This window comes from Pecten maximus, unplaced genomic scaffold (genome assembly GCF_902652985.1).
Source record: "Pecten maximus unplaced genomic scaffold, xPecMax1.1, whole genome shotgun sequence".
Classification (NCBI taxonomy): Eukaryota; Metazoa; Mollusca; class Bivalvia; order Pectinida; family Pectinidae; genus Pecten; species Pecten maximus.
Window position 1 is genome coordinate 12,592 of NW_022982786.1, and position 17,675 is coordinate 30,266.

Below are 17,675 nucleotides of genomic sequence, written 5' to 3' on the forward strand. Positions count from 1 at the left end.
TAGATAGGATAAATAGAATTTAGATTACACTTGGTAACACCGCTGGCGGTTAGCAATTTAAGTCAGCCCAACATGAAGGTGGATCGATACAAATATACAGGTACGGGTGAGCGATATGAAGTATACAGGTGACGGTATATATGGGAGGTGTGTCCTGTTTGTAGGGGATTGCCCAATCACTAGCGCACTTCTCATTATATCCCACAGCAGCCATTTCAGTGAATATTAACACACCCGTGTGTTAATGGCATATATATGTGTGTGGCTCAGATCCCGGTACGGTTAGAAAGAAGTAACGGGAAATGGGTCACAAGGTCAGTCATGAGAATGTAGGGCGAGCCCACCTGATACAAATTTTTATTTTTTTTTTATTTTTCTTGGCCAGGACACTAAAGGACACAGTCCGCCTGGCAACCAAAATAACTTAAATATTTTGTTTCATCAAAATGATACCAGACAACTATTCCTGTGGCAGAATTCTTCAGTCAAACGAGGAAGACTTTGACGACACAGTCCAACTTCGCACAGGTAAGTGGTCCCAATTAGCGCTAAACTACTTCAACAACCATCTCCAGAATGACATCAAATTACATGCTGCAAAGTGGAACATTCAACAGTTCAATGGTTTGTATAATCCGCTGTCAGGTATTACAAATAATGCGTCAGAAAGTATCAACGCTGTCTTAAAAACTCACGTGAAAGGTAAGGAATTACCCGTCGATATTTTAACATTAAGTTTACAGTTGCTACAGTATAGATATTTTTATAACATTCAAACTGGAATGGCAGGAATAGGACAATACAAACTTTTAGATAAATTTGTATATGCTAAGATTCCAAAAGATGAAATTGTCATACCCAAAAAACTTTTAAACCCCGATGAAATCGTAGACTTTGTCAAAGGTAATTTAAAAGACGAGTCTTTTATAAACTTATTAGAACCTACTTCTAACGAAAACGGTAAAACAGTAGCAAGCCAAGTCAGTGAATCAGTTCAAGAACCTAATGTTAGTGAATCTAAAGAAGTAGACATATCAAACGATCTCAAAACCGACAAACAACAAATAACTGATAATATTCAAGAAGGTTTAGAAAATAAAGGTCAACCATCAAATAAAAATCTGTCTCAGGTATCAATCAATCAATCAATATTCTTTTATTCCTCTTTTAAAGAGAGTACAAATACAATGTAGTAAATACTATTTACAAAGACGTTTGTACATCAATGTTCATTATTCATTTCCGTTTATAACAGACATTTTCTTTCATTATTGGAAATATATTTTCGAAGCCATGTACAAGAATGACGCGCAATCATTCTGAAATGAGTTACAATGCTCATCATTATCAAATACACAGTCTTTGATTTTGCCTTTGAACATAGTCTGTACAAGAATATCATTTTCCATGTTACTAACAGCTAGATATGGAGGTATACCATATTCATTTAAAATTTTGTCTTTGAACACATCTCTCAGGGCGTAGGTAACCTTACAGGAAGTCAGGTAATGTCTGATTATATCCGATCGGAGTTCACCACATTTATCACAATGTTCTGAAACTGTTGTGTGTAAGGGAACACATGTTAACATCTTACATATATACATTTTCACATTCGGTTTAATTTTAGAATTGTCTAGAAGTGGATACGGTCTGTACGACGTGTTGTGTACATACTGAAATCGTTTAAAATCACTGTCGGAGTTCATTCTCTGTCGTAGTAATTTTTCTTCTTTCACGTCTGTAGCGTTTTTAACTATACGTTTCCATGTCAATTTGTTAGGAAAATGGTGTTTGTCTATATACTCGGTCAAGTACTGTGTTAATCCATATGTATCAAGTATGTTAAGGATATCGGGTATGAACCCGCCTTGTATTCTTTCTTGATCAAAATTACGGAATAGTCTCCGGATGAATATTTCTTTTGATCTTGTATTCGGATTAGAGCTGGCCAGGAATTGCAGGAAATACAGTTTACGTTTATCAATTTCTGATGTGATTCTTCGTAGGCCTAACATAGATTCACACATGTCCGATCTTGTTGACGGTCGAAGATTTAGAATCAGTTTCACAGCGTAGTGCTGGAACACTAATAGCTTCTGTATATCACCTTTTGACATGTTTGTCCATGTCTCACATCCATAGAGTACAGCCGGTAGTACCACTGTTCGGTATAATTTCACTATGTTTAATGGGTTGCTATGTAGGCAATCCGTGCCCATTCTTGTAATCGCGTTAATCATGTTACGTCCTTTTGTACATGCTTTGGTGATGGCGTCAGTGTTTTTCAGGTTCGCCGATAATACCACGCCTAAATGCACTTCAGTGATTTCCTTTTTGACGACTGTGTTTCCGATATTCCAGTTCCGGTCCGTAATACTCCGGCCAAAGCACAAAATCGCACATTTATTACTGTTGAAGTTAAAGTTCCATCGCTTTGCGTAGTTATCCGATATGGTAATCAACGTCTGTAGTGCACTGGGAGATGTGGCTATCATAGTCTAGTCATTCTGGCAAAAAAATCGCCAAACCACAAACAAATAGCAACAGAAAGTATCTTTGCATTTTTGTCACCTTTGAAATGTTCTGTACAACATAAAAAAAATCTAAAAAAATCTAATGTGGGGAAAATATTTTTTTTTACTCATTTATGAAATGACCCTTACAAAGAAATATTGAATCATATTGATAGGGGTAATGAAACTAAATTCGTTGTATTTTGTTTTCTAATCAATATTGAAATTCATTATAATCTATAACACAATAGTTAAATAAAGCATAAGGTTTAAGCTATAAAACATGAAAGTACATGTATGTAATAAGGTCAAGGTCACGTGAAGGTCAAAGTTCAAAAAAGAAAATTGATACTGCTCATTTTATCTCAATCTATTGGGAAAAAATAAGAATGCCACATTTTTGTTTTTGTTTTGTGTTCTTTCATCTTTAACATGTTTTAAACAACACATATCCACAATTTAAGAAAATATAATTGGAAAAATACATACACATTTATGTATATATATATTAGTGTCATTTGTGGGATGCCCAAATTTGCAAATATAATGGAGGTATAGGGGAAACTGGTAAGGTTAGTTTCCTACTCACTGTTGAAGTTCAAGGGTTGATTTATCTTAAAAAAACACTTTAAAGCAACTTGTAGTGTGTCATGTTCCTTCACAGAACAGTATATGTCATATAATCCATAATAATACGCTAAGTAAGCATTCTCACCCATTAAAGAAGTTTTGCAACAATGGTATTGCTATAAGATCCGTGTCCAGTGGCTTTGTTTTACCCGGATCAGATAACGTCTCACTCAATACAGTTAAGCACACGAAGTCAGAGTAGATAAGTCTGCCACTGGGATGACGTTGTAAAGAAAGTCATTATCATCAGAGTATTGTACCTAATATCAACTCACTTTATCGTTTCCAAAACTACTATTATACATGCAGTGTAGTGATATACAGTATCTAGCTTGTTTTTTGACAAGCACATATATCGGTATGGTGTTCCTTAACTAAGTGATACTAGTATTAAAGGAACAAAAACTATCCTTCACTGTCACAATCGGTGTCTACCTCGAAAATTGCCTGTACATTAGAACAACTGAACCCGTGGCATTCTTTGCATGCCTGTGAACATTCCAGGCCATGTTTCCGACATGTACAACGTTTAGAGTCGCAATTAGTCTTGCAAGTGCAACGGATGATTTTAATCAAGTTTTCTGGCGCAGGTGGCAAATCCGTTTTTGATGGCGAAAGCATACCATTATTAAGATACCATCCCCATTCCTCGGCTAAAAGTCTATCGTTTCCCATCCATACTTGAGTTTGAAGATATACCCGCTTGCTGTGATATGTTGCGGCCGCTGATGTAGGGGGGAGAGTTTGGACCTGTACACAAGATTTACCACAAGTAACCTTCTCTACAAATTTCTTGTAACGTAGAGTGTCAAGTCCTTCTGTTGTCTCTCCGTTGTAAAGGGAAACGACTACCCTCTCACCTGCAGCAACAACGTCCTCCGGTAAAGCAGAGCTGTCACAAAACACCAGGATTTGCTGTTTGAAATGGTCGTTATTTTTTTGAGCCTTTTTTAGTGCTGCCGATTTACCGATTCCATAAATACGTGACGTTGTGTCGCATCCTGTTACTGCGTGAAGGAACGGAAGATAATAGCATATGTGTGGTCCGAGCAACTGCTTGGTTTTATGTATATCCCAAATTTTCAGTTTTCGATATCCGGATTCAACAGTGAAAGAAGACGTTGTAAGACTCCAAACTTGTGTGGAAAATCAGCATTACAAGAAGGTCGGTGTCTTCTCCAATAACAATTGTAGTCCTGTTGAGGGCGTTTTCTGTTGACTCTTTAACAATAAGGAAATCCGCGTCACTCTCTGCATGGATAATCTTGCAACCACTGTCTTCCAATGACTGCGCAAGCATGTAAATGAAGGACTGTTTGTTTTCGTTGTTTGACAGAAATGTCTCCTTTTTTGATCGAAATATGGATGTTTCGGATACATCAAATCTAGTTCCAGTCGGACCTCCGCTACGGCGAAGATGGGTTACATCTTTTGTAGATGGTCCAGATGAGTATCCGTCAAAAACAACAGTAGCATTGCCGTACTTCTTGTTGACATAATCCACATAATTTCCACATATATCTCTAAATGTTGAGCCTTTAATCCACGGAAGCCGATGCAAAAGGGATCCACCATCAAGTACGTAATGCACAACGTCTGGTATGGCAGATGAGCAATCGCCTGAGATCCAAATAGTTTCCGCCAAAGCCGATTTCTGCGCCGCCCTCATGAGGCCGGATGCCTCAAATAACGAAGAGGGAGAAGCCGCGAGTTCATACGAGAACACGTTGGACAGATCGTCTAGTCCATTTACATTTATCGCAGCAACCAGCCTCTGAAATAACAACTGAGGATCGACGTTCAAATGTTCATTTCCCATACTCACACTTGTAGGTTTTGTGCTTAGTGTTATGGCCTTTGCTGCTTTCCTGAAGACATATTCAGAAACGTTGTGCCCTTCCATAGATTGAATGATGTTGTTCCCAATGGATCTAGACGTTTCGACATTCGATTTCCCATCGTCAGTTTCTCCCGTTTCGATGTTTCGAAGAGAGGCTTCGCCTTCAAACGGATTCCTGGTGTAAAGAAAACCGAGGATGTTTTCGGTATCCTTTCTGTCTTTTTCCCGACGCGACTTTCCACTTTCCTTGTGCTGGTCACTCGTGGTAAAATTGACATCACATAGCTCTTGCATGGCGTTATTTACGTCCGCACAAGCTGGCATGGAAAGGAGCCATACTGCTCGTTGTATGTCGCTCATGCCACGGCCTCTTGTCAAACCACCTGTGGACTTCACGCTCCTCATCAGAACCTGCTCTATTACTAGATCTGTCGATAGGCCCGCCCAATATCTCTCACTCCGCCGTAAAACGTGGTGACCGGATTGAAACAGCTCGTAGACAGAGGGATACGTTTTCTCAAGATCAAGCATTGTTTGTAAGTAGGTGTAAGCCGATTTGGTGTAAAGATTATGTCCAGATGATGCGAAGTATGGTAGCATCTGTTGTACAGAAACAAGATGAAGATTCCAATTCCCGGTTCTTTCCGCCTTGATAAAACGTCGAAGAATCGCAATCATGTCCATATATTGGAGCCAGAGCTTGGAAGTTCTGTTTCCGGAAAGGGAAGATATCTTTGTTTTCAATCGTTCCTGAATACTGAGGAGCCTGTCAGAATTCTCAATGGATTCTAATGTGATATCACCTGACATCAACATGTCATACATTCGCGCAGCAACTTGAAGGTCATTCTCGTCTTCTACTTCAAAATTGTCCGGTATCTGCTCATTGATTGCTGGTTCGTCGTTGTTGACAGTTACGGTACTTTCTTTTGCTGATAATGGTAGGGCCATATCGTAGATATTAGATAACAAAATTGTATATAGAGCAGTGTCAACAAGAAAATGTCCCCTAATAGCTCTCGATACTGCTTTTCCTGTCATCATGTGAGATACAGCTGTTGACGCGTATATAGTCTCCAATACTTCTTGTAGACCTGATCCGCCCATAAGATGTCCTATAGATCCTAGAAAACTCATTTCCATGTGGAAAGCGCCGAGGCGAAGGATGATATTCTTTACATCACTTCCATGTGGTTCGCTTGTAGCGATCAGCATTGCCTTCCAGTAAAGTGGTTGGTCAAAAGTTAATATAGGATAACATCCATGTCGAGCGGCTTCTCTACTGACAAAACGCATAGTGGAATATATACACGACAGATCTCCGGGATCCATGTCGATCATCGGCAAGAATACAATGGATGATTGTCCAGGAAATGTACCATGATGAACGGCTTGCATTGTAGCGGACCATCCCTGTCTAGAAGTCTTTAATGGCCAAACAATGGTTGAGAGAAGGTCAATGTTTCTACTTGCTTCCGAATCGTCAAGTAAGTTGAGTTTTCCGTATGTTAAACATTCGAGGGGATTTGAACGCAGCTTGTAAAAGTCGATGTTAAGTCTACCTAACTCTGCCACTTCATCCAACGATACGTCTCCTCGTGGAATCGGTCTATGCTTAGAGGTAACGGGGGTAATACCAGCAATGATCCCCATACCATGAAATGTATCATGACCATCCAGTGTTCGTAGATTGTGGTCGACGTTGTCAGCTATGTATTGTATTACATGACCAGTCGGGAGCTCGTCGGTGTCAGTTCCTCCAGATTTTGCAGCATTTGCCTCAAACTTCTGTATTTCCCCATAGGACACGCAAAATCCCAAACTATACAATGTATCTATCAAAAACCTAGATCCAAACTGATGGTGTGTTTGTACTCCTAACCCAAGTTGAAGTGGAGCGATAAGCGTTCTTGGTCGGGTAGCTTGGATAATTGCTTGTCCAACAGCTGCGATTTTCAACTCTGCGTCATGTTCACTAAATAGCAAACGCAAAAACTGCTGTAAACTAGCCGGAACAAAGTCAATATTGGATGTTATCGATGCAATATCTGGCGTGGAAGGATATTCTACTTTGGCTAAATTAAAAACTCAGACTATATATGTTTATAATCATAACTGTAAAATTCACCATTGAAAAATATTACCAAGCGGAATATATGTACAGTATATGAAAAAAATATTTACATGAGGCCAAGAGGGCTTGTAGAGCTCATCTGTATGTTTCAGTAAGTATGGCATTGTACTCTGATTTAAGTTGAATTTCACATATTTTCCTTCTTTTGAACTGACTCTCTCAATAATGGTTCAAATTACAGTTGCCTAAATCCTGTCATTCTTGAAAAAAATATTTCAGAAGTTTTGTTGTTGTTATATTTTGCTTATTGGGCCCACTTTCTCCCGTCCCATTGGTGTCACATCCATAACTTATGCAAGTGTACAACATATTGCCAAATAATTCTCCAGACCAAATTTCATCAAAATCTATCAAGTTTTTCATAATTTTTTTAAGGAATACATGTAGTAGCGTTTTTAAAAGATTTATCCTTTGGGCCAGGTAGGTTACAAAAAAATTAAGATATATAATGATATCATTCCAAAGGGCAATAACTCTGTGAATTTCAGTTGAATAATTCCCATCAGTGATTTTTTTTGGCTAGATCTATACAGCCCACTTTGGACTGTTTCCCCTTGCCAAAAAAAGGTGTATTTTCCCAATTTTGAAACATCATTTTTCCCAATTTAAAAAAAAAATAAAAAAAAATTGGTTATCTGTATTGTATTTCATTCCTAGAATATGTGAATATTATGGTACGATAGTTGATCCTCATACACGTGAACAGTAGACTGACAAATTTACTTCCGCGATAGGCAAGTTGGCCTTAATTAGTCGTATAAACGGTATAAGGGAGGTAACTCGAATCCTGATCACTGTTGCGCTCTCCACAAATGACATGCAGGCAAGCGTTTCAGAGAGTCCGTAGACAAAACAAGAAGACTTCCTTTGTTTTGTAGTCTAAGTAATAACCCAGGATGCTTGCTACTGACTCTTCATATCATGAGGCAGACCAGAAAAGCCAATAAATGAAGTGTTTTGTCTTATTTAAGTATTTTGTCATTATTTGCTATTTTCCCAAATTCACCAAACACCGCAATTATTTTCCCAATTGAAAAGGCATAGGCTGTTGAAAAAATTACCTGAAAAAAACACTGCCCATTTTTTAACTTATCAAAGATCTTGTTGATATATGGCTTCATACAAAGTGTCCTCAAACTTGGTTGATATCTACTAAGGTCATCGTGTTCACAAGTTCCAATGATATTATTACAAAGGGCAATAACTCTGTGAATTACAGTTGAATAATTCCCATTTTTTAACTTATCAAAGATCTTGTTGATATATGGCTTCATACAAAGTGTCCTCAAACTTGGTTGATATCTACTAAGGTCATCGTGTTCACAAGTTCCAATGATATTATTACAAAGGGCAATAACTCTGTCAGTTACTGTTGAATAATTTCCCAATTTGAACTTGTCAATATTGGGCTTCACAGTTTTTTTTTTATAAATTTTGGTTGATATTTATTTGAGTTATCTTGTTCATAAAGTCCAACAATAATATTATTACAAAAGGGCAATAACTCTGTAACACATGTAACTGCTTCTAAGGAAAATGCTGTGCTGACTATTGCTTGCACCCATGCAACTCCTTTATGCTTTCTCTGTGTAGCATTGTTTTAAAACCTGTTTAATCATCTATTTATATAACATTTTTATGGTAAGGCTCATTCATCGCTTAATCTTAAACCCATTTATTATCTATAAAAAGAAATCACTGTTGAATGATCTGATTCTGCATACTTTGGTTTATGTTTTTGTAGGTTGTTGGTATTGGAAATGCTAATGTGGGGAAAACGTGTCTAATCAAACATTTCTGTGAGAGTAAGGTAAGTGTTAAATATTGGTTACAAAACAAAGAGCAGTATTTAAATTTCTGGTTTCTTGCATTATCTCTTGAAAATCTTCAATTTTGATTTTTTTTATATGTCCTCATTTTTTGTGTATACAGGTATACACAAAAACTGAGGACACATAAAAAAAAGTGTGTCATTGGTTTTTGTGTACCTTTGCATTTGATTTAATGTGTCATCATTGTTAATGTATCTCTAAATGTGTCATCAGCTTTTTGTGTACACAATACCTTTAAGTTTAGTGTCATTGATTTTTAATTTGTCTTTAAGAGTGGATGTCAGCAAGCATCGAGCATTAGGTGGAAAGTGAAAAAAAATAGATTTTAGAAAAAGTTATAATTGGTGGATATGAATAACAAAAAAATGTAATTTCAATTATGTCTGTGGTTCCGTATCCAAGCAATATGAGTTCCTTAGTTACGGGCTCACATAACACATCGACTACATCAATTTTTTTAGAATTTAGAGTATCTCTGAATCCTAAATAACAGTGAGATTAAAGTATTTACTGCCTGAATACAGCAAGGAATTCTAACTGAAAAAATATCAAAATATGACAAAGTTTGGTTGACCTTAGTTGGAATCTACAACCATATATATGGAGTACTGCATAGGATTTTCTTTTCATTAGGGTAAGTTTAAAAAATAAAATTGGCTGGCAACTTAGAGGCGCTTTTGTTATAATGATTCGAATTTTCCCATTTTTTGATGATTTCTGACATGTTTCTGCACATTTTTTTCTCACAAAACAATGTATATATATATATAAATTGAACTTTTTAACCACATTTTGATTCATCCCCTTAAAAAGAAGTAATGAATGGACATTTTCAATGATACAATTATCATGAAATTAAAAAAAAAAATGGTTTATTTGCATTTTGGTTGCCATGGCAACCACTTATTCAATTAGAGAAAATGCACTTACAGTTCTTTTTTGTAATAATTTTGAATCAAAGAAATGAACTCTTCTTTCACTGATTCAATGTTGAACACTTTAACAATTTTTACTTTGACACATTTTGATATGGTCACCAAAAATATTGAAGTTGTCAGATATTAACAAAAAATAGTAGTACTTAGCATAGAAGAAAATGAAAGAACACAAAGCTGAAATCAAAAGTGTCATTATGAGAGTTGCTGTAGATTTTTGTTCCTAATGACTGTAACTTAACTAAATTGAGATGTAAGATGGATTTCTTCTACAGACTTTATAATGCTGACAAATTAGGCCTACTAGGGTATTAAAGACACAAGTCACCTTTATGAAAATTGTATAAGAGTTATCCCCCTTTTTGAACAACTTCTCAGTGGATTTCTGGCCATGTATACTCCGTTTCTCTACCCTTTTCCCAGAAACAGTATAAGTATTGATAAAGTATACCTATATAGTATGGATTTCACTTCAAAATATCTTGTCCTTGCCTTTATGAGGTAATGAGGTATACCACACTTTATTTTTAGGTCACCTGACACAAAGTCTCTAGTGACCTACATGTATTCTAATCAACTTTTGCCCCTCATTGTCCGTCTTCCAACAGTAAACAAGCTACATTTTCCACTTCTCCAAAACTGCGAAACCAAATTCAATGAAATTTGACAGGAAGCTTTCATGATCAAAGGTCAACCAAAATTGTGAATTATATGGCTGATGGGTGGAGTCAAAAAGGGTTGAATAAACTAAAATATTGCAAAACTCTGGTGACCATTAAGGACCACAGACCTTGTATATGAAAAAAGCAATGTGAATGGATTTCAGTCATGATAATTTTTATTGTAACGGCTGCATCCATTGTTGTGAAATATTGGCTTTTGTTTAGAGATGGAAAAGACATTCATTATCCTGTAATTAGAGTAAAACCCAATATTGCATGAATCATAAAGTGATTTTATCTCAGATATACCTCTTATGTGTCAAAAACTAAAGTATTGTTAAGTAATCAGTGGTCACTGGACAGAAATTCACATAATTTGGCATTTCACCTTAAAGTCATGGTCAACATTATCATTCGGTGATAAAAGTATATAGAAGCTTAAAAAAAGTATCAGTGATCACCTGCTCAATGCAAAACATTTAAAATAACAGTTTTACAATTGCATTTTTCTATATTTTGTAGTCAAACCCCTGTGATGGAGTTTTCATTCATGTTAAATCTGTATAAAAAAATGTGATTAAGTTTGTCTATTTAATGCATACATTGTTAATTTGAATTGCTGTTAAAAGTACTTTTGGTTGAATTTTGAACAATCCAAATTTATAAGTGTATATAGCAGTATAAAACAGAAAAGCATTCCTGCTGAGTACCCAGAAAATAATCCCAGACTCTACCTCCTGAGTCCATATTTATGCATGATAGTATCCATTTACAGGTGAAATACCTCTGCAAATTGTATGTCTATCTGCTACATGTACACCTCTGGGTGTAAATACATTAAAAAAAATAAGCAATTAAAATATCTGTACACATCCCTTGCTCTGAGTAAAGTTGGTTCTTGCAGTCTGTATAAACCCTCTTGGTTGTGAAAATTAATAGTTTGGGTAAGTATGTTTTATTGATTTGCAGTCAAATTCAACCATATTCAATATTTGTTCCATATGTACCTCTTCTTAGACACCAATGATTAGAAGATGTCAGCCATTTCTGGCACACTTTGTTTATAATAACTCTTCGATTGCAGATAATCCTACTATTCAAATTAATGAACATACATTACAGTTTTAATTCTGTTACTGGGATGAATATGTTAGATTTTGAAATAGCTATCCGAAAAAAAAAAAAAAAATGTGCAGGTTATTTTAGCATTACTTTGTGATTTTTTTTTTTTGATTTTTTTTTATGTGGTTACCATGGTTTTCACAGGTCTGAAAAACAGAGAAGAATAAGTTTACTAATTTTTTAGAACTGTATCATAATGGAAAATATTGTACAGATTACAATTATGTATACTTTTGTATACCGTTAGTTAATATTACAGGAATTATCAATTGTTACATATATTTAAAAAAACATGTGCCTTATTTTTTAGAATTAGGAACTTTTACTGATTACTGCTGAGTAGCAATTTCCTCACAATTTCACTGTACTTTTAGTATACCATTGAAGGGAAATTCCATACAAACATTATTTTAACCGATTCCCATGTCTAAAAAGAAGTTCATGCCTTTTCAATTACCATAACTGTCCAGAATGCTGTGAACTGTGTTATCCATCTTGCCATGTAAACAATGAACTTTTTGTACCTTTCACCAAAGAGTTCCAACAGGGGAGATAACTCGTCCCTCTCAATAGCTTGGATTTAATGGTAGTAATACTAAATCCTCTTTTTTTACAATCTACAACCTCGATGAAGCTAATGATTATATATCATATTTTCACTACTTAATGTTGCATTATAATCAAAAGAAAAATTGGCTGGCAAATGATTAAGAAAAAAAATAGCAATACTTTTATCACCTGATATCCCTATTTAAATAGGTAGTATATGGGACAATTGATATTATACGGGCTAAAAGTCTTGATAGATGTTATACTTTTCAGTCTGAAATTATTATATGATATGCACTTAGTAACTATAAACTATAAAAGTAAAAAAATGTAACACCAGAAATTTATGATAAATTAATTTCTTTAAATATTGTTATATCCCACTGAGTCTGATTGGGTTTTTTAAAGACTTGTCGGTTTCCATGGCAACGGTGATCATGCTCATACTTGATACCTATTTCCTTGCATGATATTACATTTAGACCAACATATGTCAATTTGAAGCATTTTGGTAATTTTGACACTTTCCATATTTTGCCAAAATTGCACGACTGCTGACATCCACTCTTAAATAGCTACAACAGTTTTGGTGTGCCTTTAATTCAGTTGTGCTTTAGTTTTTGTACAGCTTTAAAAATAATACAGATTTTTCCATCGGCCAATCAAATCAAAATTTCAATTTCCATTTCTCAGTAGTATCATTCCTGCTTCCCAAATTTTGGACATTTTATCAATATTGTAATTTAACTGCAATAACTTTTCAGAAATATGAATTGTCATAACATTAAATAACTTGGTGCTAATTAAGAAATTTTTGTATATCCTGCTTGTTGTGTTACATGTATTGATGGAAAATTCAGAAAAAAGTAACATCTGTTTCTGTTGAGTGTCAAACACTTGATCCCACCCACAATGATATATAGAATTGTAATGGATTTTTCTTGATACTCAAGGTAGAAGCTTGTCAAGTCCTTAAGCAATTGAATATGTACATTGTATACAGATTATTTAATTTTGTGGAATATAAAACAGTTTATTTTCCATTTTTAACATCCTAGTTCTGTGGAGGCTACCAGCCAACAGTTGGGGTGGATTATGGGTTTAAGATCCAACACGTTGATGGAGTAGATTGTGAGTATGGTTTTATGAGTATACTATATATTACCATAGGGATTTTCTCTAATTTTCCATTCCTCTATATATTACGACTATAAATATCCTGTATATTACCACAGGGACTTCGCTAAAATTTTCCACCCACTATCGATATACAATGTATTGACATGGACTGTGGGTTGGGAATTAATTCCAACAAAGTCCCTATGTATAATATTAGCTCACCTGGTCAAAAGGACCAAGGGGACCTTGTGCTGTGGCGCCTGTCGTTTCTCATCTATCCTCCGTTGTCTGTCCATACGTCAGCAATCAACTTTAAACGACTTCTTCTTAACCAATGATTGGAATTTAACTTAATTTAACAGGAAGTGGTGGTGATTCAAATTATATTAATGGTGGGGCTGTTCCCTCAGTAGGCAGTGCCAAAAGGGAGTAATTTGACTATATATATGCTATAAACAACTTCTCTAGAACTATGCACTCGATATATCACTCACATTTTACTGAAAGCATTCCTACATGGTGGGAATTCAAAAGTGTACAAGTTGTTGTGCTGAACATCCAGGGGCCTGAGGGATGGGACCCAAAGAAGGGGGTTGAGGGTTGGGGAGGGGGTCTATAGGATTGTATTCTGACCTACCATTCTTCCATCTGTCTTCCCATTCTTCCATCTGTCTTTTCATCCTTCCATCTGTCTTTTCATCCTTTCATCTGTCTTCCCATTCTTCCATCTGTCTTTTCATCCTTCCATCTGTCTTTCCATCCTTCCATCTGTCTTTCCATCCTTCTATCTGTCTTTCCATTCTTCCATCTGTCTTCCCATTCTTCCATCAATCTTTCTCATTCTTCCATCTGTCTTTTCATCCTTCCATCTGTCTTCCCATCATTCTGCAATGACGCTTCTATAGGCTCATAATCAGAAGTGCTTGTACCAAAAGTAGGTCACTCTGACCTACATATTTTTCCTTTGACCTTGATGTACATCAGGGAAAAAAGTTTTTTTTGAACTGTGTCTCCTACAATACTTGTCACTGCAGCTTCAGTTTCATCTAGGTGAGGCAGTGTTTCAAGAATCAAAAGTACTGAGTAGGTCATTCTGACCTTCATTTTGACCTTGACCTTTATCCAACAGCAAGACTGTAACTCTTTGAATTGTCTTCCTATTTAATGTTATTTACATGAGTTATTAATATAATCTATTAAGCTTGTATATAAAACACTTCAAAGGCTCATTTCATATAAAACTCAAATTCGTGTCAGATCCTGAGTGACAATATATGTGTATTTTCAATTATGACGTAAAATAACACCTGTTTCTATGACAACAGTGCGTGTACACCTGTGGGACCTCTCTGGAAGCCCAGAATATATTGATGTTAGAAATGAACTCTACCTCCAGACCGACGCCATCTTTATGGTGTATGACGTCACTAATCAAGTCTCGTTTGAGGCGTTGGAAGTTTGGATGAAGGAGGTCAATAAGTACAGTACGACTGGCCCAGAAATACGATTGGTCGGAAACAAGGTAAAATATGATTAGTCGGAAACAAGGTAGATTATAGTTGGTTGGAAACAAGGTAAATAGGATTGGTTGGAAATAAGGTAGAATATGATTGGTCGGAAACAAGGTAAAATATAAATGGTCGGAAACAAGGTAAAATATAAATGGTCGGAAACAAGGTAAAATATGATTGGTTGAAAACAAGGTAATGTATGATTGGTCGGAAACAAGGTAATATACAATTGGTCAGAAACAAGGTAAAATACCATTGGTCGGAAACAAGGTAAAATATGATTGGTTGGAAACAAGGTAAAATATGATTGGTCGGAAACAAGGTAATATACGATTGGTCAGAAACAAGGTTAAATATGATTGGTTGGAAACAAGGTACAGTAGTATATTGTGGAAGGGAACTGTAAACTATCTTTGAATAAGTATGGTGTATTTTAAAGAATGTAATAGTTTCTGTGCATCCCTCCTAGCTAGGAAAGTATCTTACTTGAATGAGCTTTGGATCAATGGTCAGGACATTTATGATATCAGATCATTAGTAATGGTACATTAATTTGATAATAAATCATACTGTGTTATGGTTCAAACTGCTGTTGAGAGCTAGGTCAAGGACATTCAGATGCATCTACAACATTCCTAATATAAGTTCTAAGCTTGGTAAATCAGGTACAGTATTAAAATGCTCCATTAAAACAATACAACTTTTTTTGTTGTAGATTGATATTAAGAACAAACGTCAGGTTGAGAAGGATGAAGCTAAAAAATGGGCAACGCAAAATAAAATGGTGTAAGTAGCTGGGAATATGCACGTTTTATTTGATGGAAAATTATCACAGTAAGAAGTGTTAAAAGTGATTTATATATTGCTAATTACATCCTCATTTGATTATGTATATAACTTACAATACGTACACATTGTAAGTAAAATTGATCCTTTAACATAATTATAAAATATGTCAAAGAGTTCTCTCCCTTGTAGGTACACAATTACAATGTTATCTTCCCTCTATTATATTTATTCTGCAAAAGAAAAAGACAAAATGAGATGAAATTTTGCGAAACAAACAAATCTGCTTAAAATCTCCGGTTGTAGTACTACTCAAGCTGAAGATAGCTCATGGAAATCCTCCGGATCTATCTACACTTCAGAAATAACTTTATTTAAACATCACCACTCCAATATGGGAAAATCCAGAAAGCTACAAAATATCACTGTTCAAGTCTTATAAACCATTCTGGTCGGACACACAAACAAACAGAATTATGTAAAAACAAATCATACAATATATTATATCATTGTGCAACCTGAAGGAAGTCTTGTACTGCCACAAGATCATCGCAAAACCTAAAATACATCACAGAAGTTACTCTACAAATTTTGATGTTAACCAGTGTTTTAGATACCACCTCAGGAATAATTTGACTTGTGTAAGAGTTACTTCCCTTACACGTATATAGACAAGGCACTAGTTATTTCCCTTAATTGAACAAGCTTCATTAAAGAATTTCGATTTTTGTTGTGGTTCTGTTTTGTACAAGAGATACATGTACACTCTATAATCTTTATAACGTTTATCATTTCAGAGGTTACTACGAGACGTCTGCGTCCACTGGTGAAGGAATTGACTCCTTGTTCCACGATATGTTGTGCTCAATAATTGAGAGAAAGAAACTTTATAAAAAGTCGGCGTCGCTATGACAACATAGTGTTGTGACAATGTGTGAATATTTCTTTGTGTAATTGAAAAATAACTTCAGCAGCCATTGTCTGTCAATCGCCCTGACAGTTTGTTTGAGATTTGTTTTTGTTTATGTTGACAGTGAAATGTTTATTTTATCATCCGTATAATAATGTATGTGTTGTATTACTAGGTATGCATATGTTTATATTTAATTAAACATCATTACTCAATTTTAACATATTGTACTCATTAATGTTTTCAATAAATTTGCATTTGGTTCAGAAAAACTAGCTGAATTCAGATCATTTAGTTGTCAAGTTTGATATATTTTCAATGACATCAGTTTTCTGGCAAAATCAAACACTGGGCCCGTCGGTTCTTCTGAAATTACATTTATTTCTTTTCGGGAACTCGAAGGCAATATAAAGGGGTATCTGCTATCTTCAGTGGGCTGTTGAGGCTCGTTCATAATCACTGACCCAGACTGTTGTCTAATCAAGCTCAAATCTCATATTTAATGGTCCCTTTTAAATACATGTAACATAAATTTGTGGAAATAGTGCACTATATGCTTTTCAGATCTAAAGGTCAAAGGTCCAGGTTAGTTTGTACATGTACCTGTCCATATCACTCGACTGTATATACCATCATCGGTACAAAGCTCGCCTTACATTGTATATCACTATACTTCACACCAGCATTGGGGTTGGGGGCACCATAGCTCAGTCGACAAGACACTTTACATTATATGCTCTAGATGGCAGGCGACTGGCCTCCTGTATGTTGTTCAGTGAGGTAGTCACCAACTACTACAAGGATACTCTGCCTCAAAATGACCCTGCCTGTTCACAGGGTGATAAACCCAGCACCAGCCAACAAATCTTTTGGGGATAAGTTCACCAACTGGTAGTGTAAATGAGGTTCTGTATTATAGTAAGCATTGAAATTATCATTATTATGAAACATGTTCGACTCCAGGAATTAATAGACTTGACATAAAAAGTCCAAATTGGTTAGAAAAAAAGAAGATTTTTTCCCAAAAGTTATTCATTTTGTCTGCAAGAAATAATTGTTAACCCCCTCAGCAAAATATTAGAACCCTAGTACACTCATAAAGGGGTTTACTGATGCCTTCATGCAAACA

The 17,675-nt window shown here is 35.6% G+C and overlaps 1 protein-coding gene across 1 annotated transcript; it reads left to right on the forward strand.

Annotated features, from left to right (window-relative positions):
* Window positions 1-7,937: 7,937 nt before the first annotated feature.
* On the forward strand, window positions 7,938-16,664 carry LOC117320951 (dnaJ homolog subfamily C member 27-like). Its single transcript, XM_033875435.1, has 6 exons — window positions 7,938-7,943; window positions 8,865-8,930; window positions 13,279-13,351; window positions 14,665-14,861; window positions 15,566-15,636; window positions 16,434-16,664. Exons 1-6 carry the CDS (start codon window positions 7,938-7,940, stop codon window positions 16,546-16,548), a joined length of 528 nt encoding a protein of 175 aa, XP_033731326.1. The 3' UTR covers window positions 16,549-16,664.
* The last annotated feature ends 1,011 nt before the right edge of the window (window positions 16,665-17,675 follow it).